General features: G+C 41.7%; 1 protein-coding gene across 12 annotated transcripts in view; it reads left to right on the top strand.

Annotated features, from left to right (window-relative positions):
- Nucleotides 1-16,634, top strand: part of PLCH1 (phospholipase C eta 1) — a 151,342-nt gene that overhangs the window by 95,747 nt on the left and 38,961 nt on the right. For all 12 annotated transcript variants that reach the window (XM_048505206.1, XM_048505201.1, XM_048505198.1 and 9 more), the window contains 4 exons: nt 7,779-7,872; nt 10,522-10,725; nt 12,954-13,074; nt 14,780-14,951. In XM_048505206.1, the coding sequence (XP_048361163.1) occupies nt 7,779-7,872; nt 10,522-10,725; nt 12,954-13,074; nt 14,780-14,951 (591 nt within the window). The remainder of the gene's footprint in view (nt 1-7,778; nt 7,873-10,521; nt 10,726-12,953; nt 13,075-14,779; nt 14,952-16,634) is intronic.

Below are 16,634 nucleotides of genomic sequence, written 5' to 3'. Positions count from 1 at the left end.
CTGTTTCCCATTTGATGTGGAGTAGTTTCCTTCGAGGGTAGCTTTCTAACCTGGAGCTAGGCCATTTCAGGATTCTGTAGCATCCTTACAAGTTTTATGGCACATCAGACAAGGCTTAAGAGGTGAAAAAGAATCTCAAGGACTTCTGAGCAGAGGAGGGTTGACTTGTGTGGACAGCCCACCGTACATTTGTACAGTCTGGGTTAGTTGCCTCAGGAGTCTGAGTCTTGTGCTTCCTCATCTGCTATCCATCAGGCTGGGCTGTGCATGTAGCAGGGCTGGGCACAGCCTCCATTTGCACTTCTTCCAGTTCAGTACCTGGGTTTGTGCTCTCAGTCAAATATGATACTCCTTAGTCAAAATCCCAGCTGTTGAAAGGGATTGTGACAGTTGAGTGCTCTGTGTACACCTAGTGGAGATAGCTGCTTTTTTGTGTTCTCCCCTCGGGAATAATGTCAACAGGAAAATTTTCTTATGAAGCTATTTTAGGACCTTCTTCATTATGTAAAAAGGACAGATTCATACATTTTTGCCACAATTGTGCTGACATCCCAGAATATGTCTACAGTTGTTTTTGAGTATTATAGAAAAGATGGTCAGTCAGTCTTTGTTATGGTCCACAACCCATGCAGAAGCAGAGTTAATTACACACATAAAATCTCTGTGCATATCCATTGTCTTAGTATACTTTGATTTCTCTTCTAATTATGTTTATCTTACATAATTCATCTTAATATATCTAACATTGATCCTCTTAGAATATCTAACAATTTAAGGATAAGAGTTTGAGTAAATTATGCATAGGTAGTTATTTTGGCCCATATTTTCATTGCAGGAAACAGACATTTAAACTGGTTCTGGAGGGTTTTTTGGGCTGTGTGGGTTCCACCAGACCACGGCCACACAGCACGGCCACACAGCACAGAAAACCCTCCTGAACCAGTTGAATCCGGCCATGAAAGCCTTCAACAAGACATTTAACTATTTTTCACCTCCCACCAATAAAATAAAATTTTGAGAATATTCTGCTCAGAGAATAGTTATTTATTCACTAAAACAGATTCTGATAAATTCAAGTGTACTTGTACATAAAATCTGGGGTGAAATAATATATAACCAGTGATTTAGTGAGGTACTCAGTGCCAGAATAAAATATACAATTCTATGTATCTTCTTGTGAACAAGGCAGATGATAGCATATTCAATATAGCTGATGTAAACATATAACAGTTTTCTTGGAACAGTTGATATATAAATGGACATTGATATTGGCTCATTGGATCTAAATTGAATGGATTGGGAGAACACCTTGGACTTACACAAAAGATGAAGTCAGCTATATTGGAAATGTGGGGACCCTTCCTTTGCTGTTGCATATGAAGAGCTTCATTGGAAGAGCTGCTTCAGAAGTGTTTTTTTGGTGAACAGATGCAGGCTTAGACCAGATTAGGCTTCATATGACAGGAACATCGGCATATGTTGTATCTTGCTGATTCCAAGAAGCCTTGAGGAAATAATGAAAAAAAGTTAATTGTAGCCAGTTTTGTACCACATGAGCATTTGCTAGGAATAACATTACAATCAAACAGAAGCTTTCACTTGAGCCAAGATAATCAGCGTTTCACCAATGAAGAGCTCTTATTTCTGTTATGCTCTGAGCTGCCAAGAAGTTTCTTAAATTTGGTTAAAAGTTTTTCTACGAGTCTGAGCTGCAAACAGAGCTTCCTATTTTATGTTTCCCTTGAATTACTGAATTGAAGAATTGCTTCATAGGTTCTGAGCACAGCATTTATAAATCTAGAACTTTAAATGCAGTTGTCCTAATCCAAAATTGAACAAGGGACATATTTATCTTCCCATCCCACACAGTTGCACTTCAAGTTCTCAGTTTATTCTCATGTCACTGGTATATGATCCATCTTTCACTGTCCTCCATCTTCTAAAATGAAGTAGCTTTTTTTTGAGCACAGCATGTTACTGGAGTCTCCAATCTATAACATTTACTGGGCAACTATGTGTGAGAGAGAAATCTATCATTGTAAAGTTAAAAGGAATTGTTGATGGGCTCTAACTTGTCTTGTTAAAGATTGCTTTTTGGCTTACCACAGCATTTTTTTTAGAATATTTGTCTGAGAGGTATCCTTCAATTGCTTCTAATATCAGTTCAGGTAAAATTTTGGACTCTCATTGTGGGCATTGGTTTGGTTGCTGTTAATTCTAGACTTCTAAATTCAGCCTGTTTACTTACCATTAGTGAGTTGATTGATTTCCAGAGGAGAACATCAACTCATGCTTAGTCAGCGGGGTTTTAATTGAATTTTACTTTCGCCAGATCCTGCTTATTCTTGCAAGAGTGTTAATAGGTTAAATTAGCAAGCCTGTTTAAAGCAATATTTACATTGCTATAAGTGCAGCAGTCTTAACTGCCTGCTATGTGTGGACGAAATGCACAATACGACTTGCCACTTACGAAGCTGAGGCAAAGATGGGCTATTGGACCTGATGCTGGTTTTTCTTCGTTAGATTTACAGGTCTTGCTCTTCTGTCATTGATCCAGTAAGTCTGGCTAATTCCAGAGAATTATGTGTAGTGCTGAGGTTATTCTTTCATTCTGTCTGTGTCAGGTGTATTTATATTTGTGATGGTCTGAAAAGCAATAAGTTATAACATCTATACTCACCTCATGAGCTGAGTCCAGAAAAGATTAGCACAGTTTCCATAAATGGGAACCATTGTATCTGCAGAGGCCATTAGATTATTTTTTCATTCAGAACTGTTGGCCATGAGCCAGGTAAAGTTGATCACTGTTGAGTTCTTTTGATTTCCAGAGGAGAACGTTAAGTCATGCTCAGTCAATAGGATTTAAATTGAGTTTAACTTTGGCCAGATTCTGCTTGTTCTTGGAAGAGTTTTAATAGGTTAAATTAGCAAGCCTCTTTACTGAATATTTAAATATTTATTTAGCAGGATGCCTCATTATGAGTCATGCATTCTTTCACATTATGAACCCAACTCATGTCTCACTGTAGCTAAGGTGCTTGAAAAGGCTACCTTTGCTAATTATAGTAAATGGAGTGATGACATAAGCCAGTGAAACTCGATCAGTGAACTCCTGAGTTTTTACAATCAATGTGTGTGCACTGTGGAGATTAGTCTGCTGCAATTACATGTAGTAGCCACAATTTGATCTGTATTTTGCTTCAATTACAACCATTATGGATTTAAGAGACCACGGTTTCTAGGCAAATTTGAGTTCTGATGCCTCATGAAGGAAAGACCACAAAACATGTCCAGTGTCTAATCTTGACATTTGAAAAATAGGCACTGATATAATGAGGGAGATTGCTACTGATACATGGAAAACTCAAAGCTGCGTATTGAAAGGGTAAACTATCCTTTTTCTGTACACAAAACTGTGATGGACAGGAGGCTTGTGCTCAATACCGAATTTACCTGCTGGTATCAAACCCAAAGCTTTTATACTTGTTACTGTAAGAACATTTTGTAACTGAATGGAAGGTTCATATCTCAAAACCAGCCTGGCTTCCCAAAATCATAAGAGCCTTTGTGGATCCCCTTGGTTTAAAGAAAGGGCCTGTCACACAAAACCCAACACTGCAGAAATACCCTGTGCAAATGTAAAAATAATTTCAGTCTCTGAATCAGATTTTGTAATGTGTGCTCCCTGTGGGGCTGTCTTTGAAGACTATTCAGAAACATCCACTGGCTCGAAATACTGCACTCAGATTACAAAAATACGTCAGGGAGACTGAACTTGAAAGAACAGTAACGTTGTCATGAGCCATCTTAGAGATTCCTCTGGGAACCCGCATACCACCCAGACCCAACTCAGATGATTTGAAAACATTTTAAATGGCTTCTCCAGCTCTATGGATCATTGGAAAAGTTGGCCAAATTACCCAATCAGTTGCTTGGGATGCATCCAAGATATGGGGATGGAGGGAAGAATGGGCAGAGAATTTTTTGTAGTCCTTTGATTTATAAATAACAAAAATTCAGAACAAACCTAGGGATCTGGCCTGGCTGCTTTTCTCTTTATTATTAAGGAACAATGTTAGAATTTGGTCCATCCAGTTATATAAGTTTTTTGTAAAGGCTGTGGTGGAGATTACAACTACAACTATTATCTTCCTTATTTCGTTCCTAATTGTCTGCGGCCATGTTGGCACAGTGTCTCAGGGGTTGGGTGGGAATCAGTGCTCGACAGATGTAGTGGAATGAAATGCCAGACTTCTGAGGTAATGACATACACTCTGTCGTTTCATTTGGCAGGGAGGGAAGTCATATTTTGAATGTTCTTCTGTGTTAAAACTCCCTGAAAAATATCATCACACCAAAGAGCAAAGTTTGCCCTAGCCCTTCACATAGTATTCTAGTTTTCCATTTATAGTAAGGTTAATGTATAGCATCTTTGAAAACTGAACTCTCACCCCTTCCTTCTAAAGTGATGCAGTCCATTCTACCCCGCCTCACCTCATTCTGCTGCATGTATTGATAAGACCTGAAGCTGGTGTGGAAAACAAAGTTCCTGTTGATGAATCTTGTGTGAGCCTATTCTTGGGCTTTCATAAGGGTGAGAAGGTGACATTATTTGATCTTGGCTGGCTAGTATATTTAAGTATGATGTGTGCTCCAAACATATTCATTATCATTTGAAGTTTAACAAGCTATGCTAGTTTGCAATAGTCATTACCAACAAACAAAAAGAGAGAAGACATCACCATTCTTTTAATGGAGGTATTTTTACATCCAGCTGGCAGGCAACATAATCGTGCTGTTCTAATGTTCTTCATTGATATACTGTGTGTGCTAATACAGAGATACAGTATTAATTGTAAAGATTTTGTAGGAAGTTTCTTTCTAGGGAATAAATGCTTCAAAAATAGAAAAGAATGCTGAGATTTCCCCCCTAGTCAAGAAACAGAGGAAGGCAAGCACAAAGGAGATTTAATGAATGCTATAAATGAGGTCAGTTTTGGGTTATGAAATCTGAGATATTAACAACAGGCATTTTCCCCCTCTTAGTATCCATCATAGTTGTGTGATAAACATTGTGCATTAAAATACCATTGAAATCTAGCTGGGTTAAGTGATCCCTGACACATGCTGTGTACTGTACCTAGAAACAAAACAAAATAAAAACACCCCAAGAACAAAAAAAGGCTTAATGGTTTTATTATCCATTGGTATCTTGTTAGTACTTCTACCCTGCACCAGCACCCCACACCAAACATCTGGGACATCAGAGAATTTGTTGTCACCTGCAATCTAAGTAGTATATGAAGAATGTTACTGTCCCAATCCAGAATTCCATGTACACCGGAGTACCCAGAGACTCCTTTTTTAATCAGATTTCCTTTAAAAAAGACAAAATACTTTAAGTCATGTACTCATACCACATACAAATTGTGTGCACTAGTTGTGATCAAGATAGCTTCAGAACCAGATGTTTAGGTGGGGACTCCAGGGATTTTATCACTTTAAACTTAGCCTTATACAATTATACAAAATTTTGGATCAATATTATTGTCAGGGTTTGATATACAGAGATACAAGAGATGCTGGTGCCTGGTGGATGTTGTAAAGAGCAGTTTTAAAACTGAGCAAACCAAGCAAGGGCTGAGTTGGCTCTCCAAGACCTGCAGCTGACAACATTGCTGTCTAATGGGTGGGAGCTAGCTGTGTGGTCCTCATTAGGTCACTGATATCGGGAGCACGAGAGCTTGCGGCGGTGGAGGCTGCAACACCTATTTGCAAACGGTGGTGATATTGAGAGCCTAAGTCAGAGACAGAGGCAACAGCTGCAGTCATCATGGAAGACCTGCACCCGTCACAAACGTCAAAGTCTTAGGAACATCTGGAGACCTCGACCTGAGACAGAGGAACAGCAACCTGGAAAGTTGGCAGCAGCAGATGGCAGCAGCGATTGACCTTAAGAACTGGAGAGCCAAAAAAGACGAAAGGGAACAACCACCATAGCTTCAGAGAGATGATGGGGAAAACAACGAACAGCCATCAGAGCCGTAATACCCGACAGAAGGGACAGCAATCGATCAATTTCCTGGGGTATGGTGGCCCAGAAAGTGGTGAAGGAGTAATAATGGAAGCCATTGTACCAGAACTGGTGGGGTTAGAGACCTTGATTGGTTGATCCGAAAATGTGGAGGACTGAGTTTCCCTGATAAGTGAACGCAGGAGGAAAATCCTGGGGAAAGGCTTTGAGTGGGCTTGGGCTTGTCCAGAGCTGATTGGCTTGCCTTTGATTAATATCAAGAATCCCATTGTGGAGTTACTGTCAAAGACTTTCCTGGTGCAACAGCACTGAGTGCTTAGTACCTCACTGTCTCTGAGCCAGAAGAGCAGTGAGGGTCACTTGCTACCCCTGGGATTATGTTTATTAGTTGCCCACTATTAGGTTGTTTTTTGTTATTGTCTGAGTGTTGTTAAATTAGTTTTAGTGGGAACACACAGTAGGCTTAAGTTGAAGGGTTGAGGTTGAGGTCATTCACTTACCCACTGGTATAACATCAGTCGCCTACCTCCCGACCACTTACCATTAATGGTCAGTTGGACCATTGTTGTAAACAACTGCTATTTAGCATTCCCCTTTTCAATTATGTTAGTCCCTGGATCATAATGTATTGGCTGAAGGGTAATTACCACCATCATAGATATATAAGAGGATGGGTTTGGTTGACCTGATTTTAAAGCTAATTTTATGTTTTGGTTTTTAATTGTATGTAAGCTGCCTTGAGCCTGGCTGTGACCAGGGATGGGTGGAGTATAAGTTTAGTAATATGAAAATAAATTAAATAAATAATAAATAAATTGGGTGGCTACATTCTGCTAGTGAATAGTTCTTACTGCTTACAGGCCTGTTGCATCCCTTTACAAGCATTTCTGTATTACTTTTGGTCACCTTTTCCCCAAAAACTCATGATAAATAGTGCATGTAAGAGCAAGAGTATGATAGATGTATATACTTGTGCTGACAATAAATACATTGAATCTGTTACAAGGCATCAAATGTTAAAGGCTTATACCTGTAAAATCAAGCAATTACTTAGCCTCCCCCCCACCCCCCATATACAACATGGAAACCAAGAACTGGGACAATTCTCTGCTGTGTTTTAGGAACAGCGGATTGGATCCTGTTGATCTATTCCAATAATAGTAGCAGTTTTCTCCTTCCACTTCTTGCCCTGGTGGAAAACTTCTTGTAGTAGAGGAAATCACTGCTTTTAGTAGAATGGACCAGTGGTGGGATTCACCAGGGTCGCACCACTTCGGCAGAACTGGTTGTTAAAATGGTGCTTGTAAACGACCAGTTATTAAATTATTTGCATCCCACCACTGGAATGGACCCATGGGATACAACCTAGTATGGGGGGAATATATATGGGAAAGCCATGTGCTTCAGCCCTAAGAAATATTAAACTGTGAGCTATTACTAAACTCGCTTTTTCTGACAGCAAAATAGCTGTTTAAATCCAATATGATTTTAGTTGTGGTTGATGATTCTCTGCAGTGTTGTTCTCCCTATTTTGAAATTCAGGATGCTGAGCAAAAGGACAAATCCCCAGCTTTTTAAAAGGTCACTGAAGAATACTGTTCCTGACAGTGGTATTCATGGTTGGCTGCATGCAGACTGTGGCCGTGGGATTTCCAACTAGATGCTGAGGCCTTCTGTACATTTTGACATGTTGGTCACAGAGTTTGACAGATGAAAAGGTATTTCATTGTTGTCTTTGGTGCAGGTGAATAATGTGACGACGGAGTATTGTCTGGACATCATAAGGAAGTTTGAAGTTTCGGAAGAAAACAAGAGTCAAAATGTTCTGGGCATAGAAGGTAACATCTTTCACTGTCAGTAGATATAGACTGCAGGTTATATTGCTGTCATATGGGGAAAATGTCTTGGTTAATGTTTTCGTGGCCACCAAAATGTGAATGCATCCAGTGAAAATTCTGGGTATTTCAAATATTTGTGAGAATATGGATAGGCTGGAAATGTATACTGCTACTAATAGAAGTAGTTTATAGTGCAATCTCTATGCGACTATGGATTTTGTGATCAAGAAGAAAAGGAGGAGGAGTTTGGATTTATACCCCACCTTTATGTCCAGTAAGGAGAATCAAGGTGGCTTACAAACTCCTTTCCCCTCCTCTCCTCACAAGAGACACCTTGTGAGGTAAGTGGGGTTGAGAGAGTTCAAACAGAACTGTGACTAGCCCAAGGTCACCCAGCAGGAATGTAGGAGTGCAGAAACACATCTGGCTCAGCAGATAAGCCTCTGCCACTCAGGTGGTACAGTGGGGAATCAAACCCGGTTCTCCAGATTAGAATCCACTGGCGCTTAACCACTACACCACACTGGCTCTCATCAAGATAATAAGTGTATGCTCATTCAGCTGGGTATTCATATACATTGTATATAAGGCTGAAATCCTATCTATCAGCTGTTTGGGAGGTAGCAAGGAGTAGGACTGGCTTAAATTCCTTGTTCACTGCCAAGCATTAGATTTCAACTTCTTATTAATGGCAACATTTGTTCAGCCTTAGCTAATGGAACAGAACTTGGATATATAGCTCTATGTTGTATCTGGAAGAACAGAGTAGTTTTTCAGACCTAAAACATTACCTATGCAATATAATTTTCAGGGTGGTCATTTAGTTCATCCTGACAGCAGCGCTGATGACCTTCATTGTTCTATTTGCTAGTGGAATGATTTTGTTGATGGGAACTGCACTAGACAGTGTTGCGTAAATCTGCACATTGGAATTGGAACGGTGAAGCTCTCCAGGGTCAGAGAGAATTTTTCTCGCTGACGTCTTCTCTAAAAGCCCAAAGAAAACAGGCAGTCTGAACACAAGCTTAATAAATATGCTTTGTAGTTTACCTTGTCCCTTATTACGGAAATTTCCATACGTTGGTTTGCTTAAATCTCTTCGTGGTTGTGGGAGACTTTAGAAAGGGTTGTAGCCATTGTACCACCAATATTTTTCCTTTGTTGCTTGAGTTTCCTTTTTTAAAAAAAGAAAGGAAGGGAAAGGGTGATGCTAGTAAAGGAAGATCCCCCCATCACTTTTTACTGTCCAGAATATATTGTGATAGGTGCAGACTTCTCATCCCAGCATGTCCAGCTGTCTTGCAAAAAATCCTGCTTCTAAACATATATATATACAAAAGATTCCAGCTTTTTTGCATCTCATTACCCTGTGGGGAGAAACTGGCATGTATTCAGTTTACAGTGCAATCCTATGTAAAGGATATTCCAGACTAACTCCATTGAAATGAATGGGTTTAGACTGGAGTTGTTCTCCTTAGGAATAAAGGTGGGTCCTGGAGGTAAAAACTTGGCAAGTCTCTTGCTGTACTGCCTTTTTGGTTGTTTGTCTCAATGTTTTTAAACCTGTTGCATTGCCATTTTTTGAAGTTACTGAATTTCTATTATAAGTCAATTAGTGTGCCTAGTTGTCACACCTTATCAGTTCACATGATAGATGTTGGAGATCATATTCTGGCATTAAATGTCGGAGGAACATTGGCGTAAATGGGAATGAATTTGGAAAAATCTTCCATTACCCTTTGCCTGACGTCCTTTGATGCCCTAACCTTTGTTCCCATTGTTTAATGAAGACCATGAGCATTCAGGAGGGAAAATTGTTACCCTGATCCACCCATTTCATGGAGCTGTGCAAGCTGTGATACAAACATGCGGCTTCCCTAACATGGGGGTTAGGGTTCACATGGTGATCACAATGCTTGCCAAGGCAGCCCACAACTACCTCCTTGGTAAGTGAGCTTGCTACTCTGACATGTGAGACTACACAGAAGACCTGACTATGAAAACAGAGTTGCACTTAAACTGTGACTGTTGTTCATCTGCTGTCTTCTGTGCAGGCACTCATCGTCTCTCCTTTCCTTGCTGTGGGCTTATTATTTGTACCTTATGAATGCTCCATGGCAGTGAAAAGAGAACTAAGGAGGAGTGCTCTCCCTGCTTCCATGGAACATGGCTGTGATCTTGCGATGGAGGGGAAGGGGAGCACTACAAAAATGCTGATTTTTCTAGAAAATTAGAAGTCTGTTCTTTGCAGCTGGCTTTCACCCGTGCAGCCCAGTGCATACCTGCCTAGAAAACAGCAGATGAACAACAGCTACATGCAAGGTAGATGCAACTTTTTTTGGGCTAAACAGGTTGCCTACTGATAAGGGCAGTCCTCACCATTGAAAAGAAAATGTGTTGGAGCAGTTAGATGATGAACAAGAACTGTGACAATTTTCATTCAGATCTCCACACAGCCATAAGACTGACAGGGTGACCCGAGACCAGTCATGTGCTGCTGACCTAACCTACCTCAGAGGCCTCTTACGAGGATAAAACTGGGTGTGGATGAACCTTGTATCCCATCTTAAGCTTCTTGGAAAAAGACTACCAGAAAATAATAATGGAATAGCTAATTTTGCTCTAATGTTTCTGTGCTGTTTCTTAAAGGTTTTACCAACTTTATGCGTAGCCCTGCTTGTGATGTGTTTAATCCGCTACACAGTGAGGTGCATCACGATATGGATCAGCCTCTTTGCAATTATTACATTGCTTCTTCTCACAACACATATCTAACTGGAGATCAGCTTCTGTCTCAGTCTAAAGTTGAGATGTATGCTCGAGTCTTACAAGATGGTTGCCGGTGTCTTGAAGGTATCCTTTTTCTCATATTTTTGGGGTGGATGTTCTCAGAGGTTGGACAAAATACAAAAAGAGCCACTTAACCCTACTTTATTCCCCATCTTCTAAAAGGTATGACAGACAGTACTGATTGTTCCAGAGCTAGATGTGGGCATTTGGCTAAAGCCAAACAGGAAAAAAATCTGAAAAGTATTTGGGGGGGGGTCGTTTCATCCCCCCTCAAAAGGTGGCAGTTAAAAGGGATTCAAAAAGTGGATCCAGCCTCTTCAGACCTGCCACCAACGCTGCTACCTCCCAACTCCATGTGGAACTGGGAACCAACAAGCAGACACAGACTGAATGTTGGGAGCCCAGCATTCAGCTCTGCATCTGCGTGCTGCCTCCCAGTTTCCATGTAAAACGCAGAGGCAGCAGACATCGAGCTCTAGCTTGAGGAGGGCCTTTTAGATTTACTTCAGTTGCAAAACTCTCTGTATTCATGGGAACCCCTGATGTAGCAAGTACTATTTTTAAAATCTGAATAAAATGAGTGATTTCCCACTACATTTGATAACCTTAGAACAGGCTTTTCTTTGCCACTTGACATAGCATTCTTCATGCCATGTAAACGAACACACCTGCCCCCCCAAAAAACAGTGCTCTGATATGGCTTATTTCTTTTATCTTTATTTCATCATCGTTGTTGGTCAATAATAAAATATTGTTGATTATCCCATCTCCAGCTACTCATTTTGCAATTGAGGGAAAAATGAAGAGCACCAAAAGTCCTTTCAGGAGGGCTCGAGATCTAAAAATATACATTTCATTAGAATGCAGTATAGTTCTTCAGAGGATTTGCTTTGAACAATCTTTCATCAAAAGACTATTGCAAAAAAACCCCCCTGAAATAAAGCTTTACGATTATTTAATGAAGTGCTTGGCTGTATCTAGAAAGTTCTTAAAATAGCATCTGTAAAGATCACATGTATGCAAATCTAAACCTTTTTCCAAGATCAACTGAAACGAAATTGGTTTAAGAGCCTTTTCATATGCTTTTGAAAATTCTAACTTCAAAGCAAACAGATTGTATTGGGCAATCAACAACCCCTCCCCCGTTCATATATGGACTTGGCTTTCTGTTTTGGAGAAAATTGGGAATCTGTCACTGTTTCCATTTGCACGTACAGCTATCTCACAGTGCAGTGCAGTCCAGTCCTAAACCAAGTTACACCTTTCTAAATCTACTGACATCATGTAAACCATCTAATCTGGTTTCATTTCACTGACCATTTTATATTAATTATGCACACAGTATAGTCAGTGTCACAAACATAGATGAAAAGGATAAATATACAGTGGCCCAGAACTGTATATTTATTCCACTGTTCAGATAAAGCTTTCTCATTCATTTTGTAGGAGGGAGCATCTTTCTGCATCTATCTTTTTAACTCTGAGATTGAAGTGAATGGGGCAGCTCTAGGGGACATAGCAGCTCCATGGGTAATTAGATGTTCCAGAGGATTAGTAGATGCTGAATTTGCTGATGTTTAATTTCAAAGAGTGTAGAAATAAGTATTAGTGGGGCAGATATTACTGGGGCCGATAAGAGGACCTTGTACATAAGTATCTAAATCCCCTTGAGATCTTAGGACAGCAGGATTTTTAGAGCAATGTGTGAAGGAGCGGTTGGCTTGAAAATCTGACTGCCTTAATTGGGGCAGTGGGAAGAGCAGTTATTGCTAAGGAGATAGCTTTCCTTCCATCTTAGTTTAACCACATTTTTATACAACTCAGATCTCCTTTTAGGTCAATGACTGGGTTGTCCAAGGGCCAGTTTTGTTCCATGTATATTCAGCGAATGTTAGCCAAGATTGCTATCAAACAGTAGGCAAATCATCACATTTACTTTACACAAAAAATATGAATTCCTAATGCATGCAGCCACAATCATATCCAGCTGAGTAAAGGACCAGTTAGGTTTTTACCCAGCCTTTTGTCATGCTTTCCCCCTTGCTAATTATATTTGATGGTAATAATAGCATAACACCCAGCTTTAATCTTTTGCCAGCGTGAGTGGTAGATTATGGAAGATGAGATTTGTTACATGTAATAAGAGAATGTCCATTTACTCAGCAGGACTTGCACGTACCTGACTTCTTACGAGCGCCCAGAACAGTGCTGTCTTCCTTTTCTAGGAAAAACAGCCAACTGTGTCCCTCAAGAGGATGTTTGTTTAATGTACTGCCTTCCTCTCTTAACAGTTGATTGCTGGGACGGTCCAGATGGGGAACCGGTTGTGCACCATGGTTATACTCTTACTTCCAAAATCCTGTTTAAAGATGTAGTGGAAGTGATCAACAAAAATGCCTTTACCAAAAACGAGTAAGTGTAATAGGGATATCGGATATCCCAGCAGGTTATGCAAATAAGTAGAGTTGCTTCCTGAAAAAATCCTATTAGTTTTCGGTCAGTGTTGTGCTTCTATTGTCAGATTAATCATTTTCAAAATGTGTGCTTTAAATGGCAAAAGCAAATTGCATTCCACTGATACAATCACATTCATTTTATTTGGACAGTAGAAATGAATACTGACTTTTATCCTGTGGTCAGTGAGAGTCATTTTTACAGGTTTCCTTTTCCTGCTTTGTACCCTGCCATACCATTCATGAGGATACTCCTGGTTCCAAAAAGCAAAATTTTAGTAGTGCAAAGTGGGAATGACAATTTTGTGAACGCTGCACCCATCACGGTTCATTGGATACAAGCCTGTGGGGTTGAAGAAGCAGTCTAGAGAAAGTGAAGTAGATTGAAAACTTTCTCATCGTGTAGCCTGATCCTACACAGAAGTCAGCCTTACTGAGTTGTGGTGGCCTTTCTAATAAATTGGCATAGGGATGCTGCTGTAAAAACTTGAAGGCAAGTTTGAAGCTGCACCCCCAAGTTAAATACTGTACCTTTCTTTTACAATGGCACTGCTGTATGTGAAGTCCATGGATTGAGCTGCAGCTGCAGTAGCGGCTAATGATGGCAGGAAGGAATTTCTTCACTGTATCCTTTCTAGTCTTACCACCTTGCCTGCTTCAAGAGAAATAGCGAAAGAGGCAGCTATAGTTACTTTGACATCTCCTAGCTATATGTCAGGGTAGCACCCACCCCTTTGCATTTTATAACAGCAAGCCTGGCTAAAGAATAAGTGATAGGACCAAGGGAACAGAATGCTCATTCAAAACATTGTAGGATATCTGTTGATCCTCAGGATATCCAGGCATTAAAGCTGACTGGAAACCAGTCCTTGCTCTGCCCTTGTAGAAGAGAGAATGCAGACAGATGAAGTTTAGACTGTGCTACTTTCTCCTTGTGGACTGTGGGTCTTTGTCTTCCAAGCATGAAGACAGTCTGCCGTCCCAGGAAAAAAGAGCCATTTATTTGAGAAGAGTGATCATATTTCTATTTATTTAACATGACCAATATAGTTTGCAAATAATTCACACTCCTCTTCCTAGTAAAAACTATTGGAGATCACAAAATAAACCAATATCATAAACACAGCCATGAAAAAAACCTGCCCAGTTAAAGCCTCACATTGGAAAGTACCACAGGAAACCCATGTTAAGACAGTTAATTTCGTGTTGCCCAATAGAATTCATTAAAACTATCCAAAGCCATTAAAAACCTGTGAGAACCATTAAAGGCTGTTACTTGCCTCCTAGGAAACAGAAATTATATAGCCGGCAGGGCCTCCAGTGGAAAGAGGTTCCACATGGTTTGGACAATGTTTGAGCAATCTAATGTCTGCTTGTGGTAGAATTCAAAGGAGGATTTACGTGCATAAGGAAGTTTGTGAAATAAGAGGCTTGAAACTATATTCCCACTTTTCACTCTTCTATTGAAAGAGATGTACTACTTAACTAATAGCAAGTTTCCATGCTTTCTTGGGAGGTTTTCCAGTCTCAGGAAGATGATCATGGCATTAAAGAATTATAGAAATCGAAGTTGTTACCTAAACACATATATAATAATTATCATGGAAAAGCCCATGTATTATAAGTTGCAGGTGAACTGCTGACACGTTCTTTTTCCCCGTTAGGTTTCCGGTTATATTGTCTATTGAAAATCACTGCAGTATTCAACAGCAAAAGAAAATTGCTCAGTACCTCAAGGAGATTTTCGGTGACAAACTGGATTTGTCTTCTGTGAGCACTGGAGATTCCAAGCAGCTTCCCAGTCCTCAGAGTTTGAAAGGCAAAATCCTAATCAAGGTAAATGGTTACAAAAAATGTTATGCGTTGAGTTCACGAGAGATGCATAGTCTGTTAGATCCTCAAGATCTGGCTTATATAAAATTACTTCAAAACTAGTTTAAAGTGTGGCTGCTTCCATTCCTTCTGCCCTTAGAGCACTATTCTGGGGTGATACATCTCCCCTGCTTCCTACTCCACCATTGTTGATCACATGCCCCCTTTTCATCTCATCTCATATACCTAGATGGTGGCAATCTGTTGCTACGTTGCATGATCTTTATGGCCATTCCCCTGGGATTGCATCCATTGCTCTTGCTGTTGGGACAGGGATGGAGGAGTCAGGTTCAGTTGCTGTGCCTCAGATGGGATGGTGTTCCAGTAATCCCTTGAACTGGTTATCACTGAATGCCTTTGTTTCCCTCCAGCATAATTAACAGTGACTTTCCATTGTTTATACACATGTTGGAAACAAATGTCTTTCTGTGAAGTGTTGGACTACAGGGAGCATTGAACATGTAAAGTGTGAACATGGGAAATAGTCGGACTTGAATAACTTACATTTGAGAGGGGACAAGAAAAGGAGTCCCTTCTCAAATAGTTCAGTATCTTGCTTCCTAAGTTTTGATTGGTGCTACTCAGCCTTCCTCTTCTCTGCAAAGATTTGTTAGGCTAGTGAATGGTTTCAGATCTTTCCAGAGGCTGTGTTAGAATGTCCCTTCCCCAACTGATGCAATGGAAAGAACCCGAGAAGACTGAAACAGAATCTGGTAATATTGGTCAGAGGATGAGGAAAGCACCACCATCCAGAACCATGAATGGGAAGTTCCCAGTGAAGAGATAGAAAGAAACAATGGTGCTTTTTTCCAGTGCTTCTGCCTCATATGCCATGATTGCATGCAGGCTGGCAGATTCAAACTGGATTTGGATCTGGATTCTTTTGTTGCATTTTTGTTAGCAAGCCTATGCTCTTGTCCCTTCTTTTAAGATCTAGCAGTTTTCCCATTATTATGGTATAGACGGGAATGTTTGTAGGTAGAAGGGCTGTCTAATGCAGGGGTAGGGAACCTGCGGCTCTCCAGATGTTCAGGAACTACAATTCCCATCAGCCCTTACCAGCATGGCCAATTGGCCACCCCCCCCCCCCCCCACCCCCCCCCCCCCCCACCCCCCCCCCCCCCCACCCCCCCCCCCCCCCACCCCCCCCCCCCCCCACCCCCCCCCCCCCCCACCCCCCCCCCCCCCCACCCCCCCCCCCCCCCACCCCCCCCCCCCCCCACCCCCCCCCCCCCCCACCCCCCCCCCCCCCCACCCCCCCCCCCCCCCACCCCCCCCCCCCCCCACCCCCCCCCCCCCCCACCCCCCCCCCCCCCCACCCCCCCCCCCCCCCACCCCCCCCCCCCCCCACCCCCCCCCCCCCCCACCCCCCCCCCCCCCCACCCCCCCCCCCCCCCACCCCCCCCCCCCCCCACCCCCCCCCCCCCCCACCCCCCCCCCCCCCCACCCCCCCCCCCCCCCACCCCCCCCCCCCAGGCTGATGGGAATTGTAGTTCCTGAACATCTGGAGAGCCGCAGGTTCCCTACCCCTGGTCTAATGCAACCACACCTAGAGCTTGTGGTAGAACCCTTATGGTGCCTATTAGGGAAGGTTGAGTTACGCCCTCACCATTATGCTGGCTGTAAGTGTGGTGCTTTGCTTTTTGA

Source organism: Sphaerodactylus townsendi, linkage group LG08 (genome assembly GCF_021028975.2).
Source record: "Sphaerodactylus townsendi isolate TG3544 linkage group LG08, MPM_Stown_v2.3, whole genome shotgun sequence".
Classification (NCBI taxonomy): domain Eukaryota; kingdom Metazoa; phylum Chordata; class Lepidosauria; order Squamata; family Sphaerodactylidae; genus Sphaerodactylus; species Sphaerodactylus townsendi.
The sequence above is the reverse complement of the archived record's forward strand: the minus strand, read 5'-3'. Positions and strand labels throughout refer to the sequence as shown.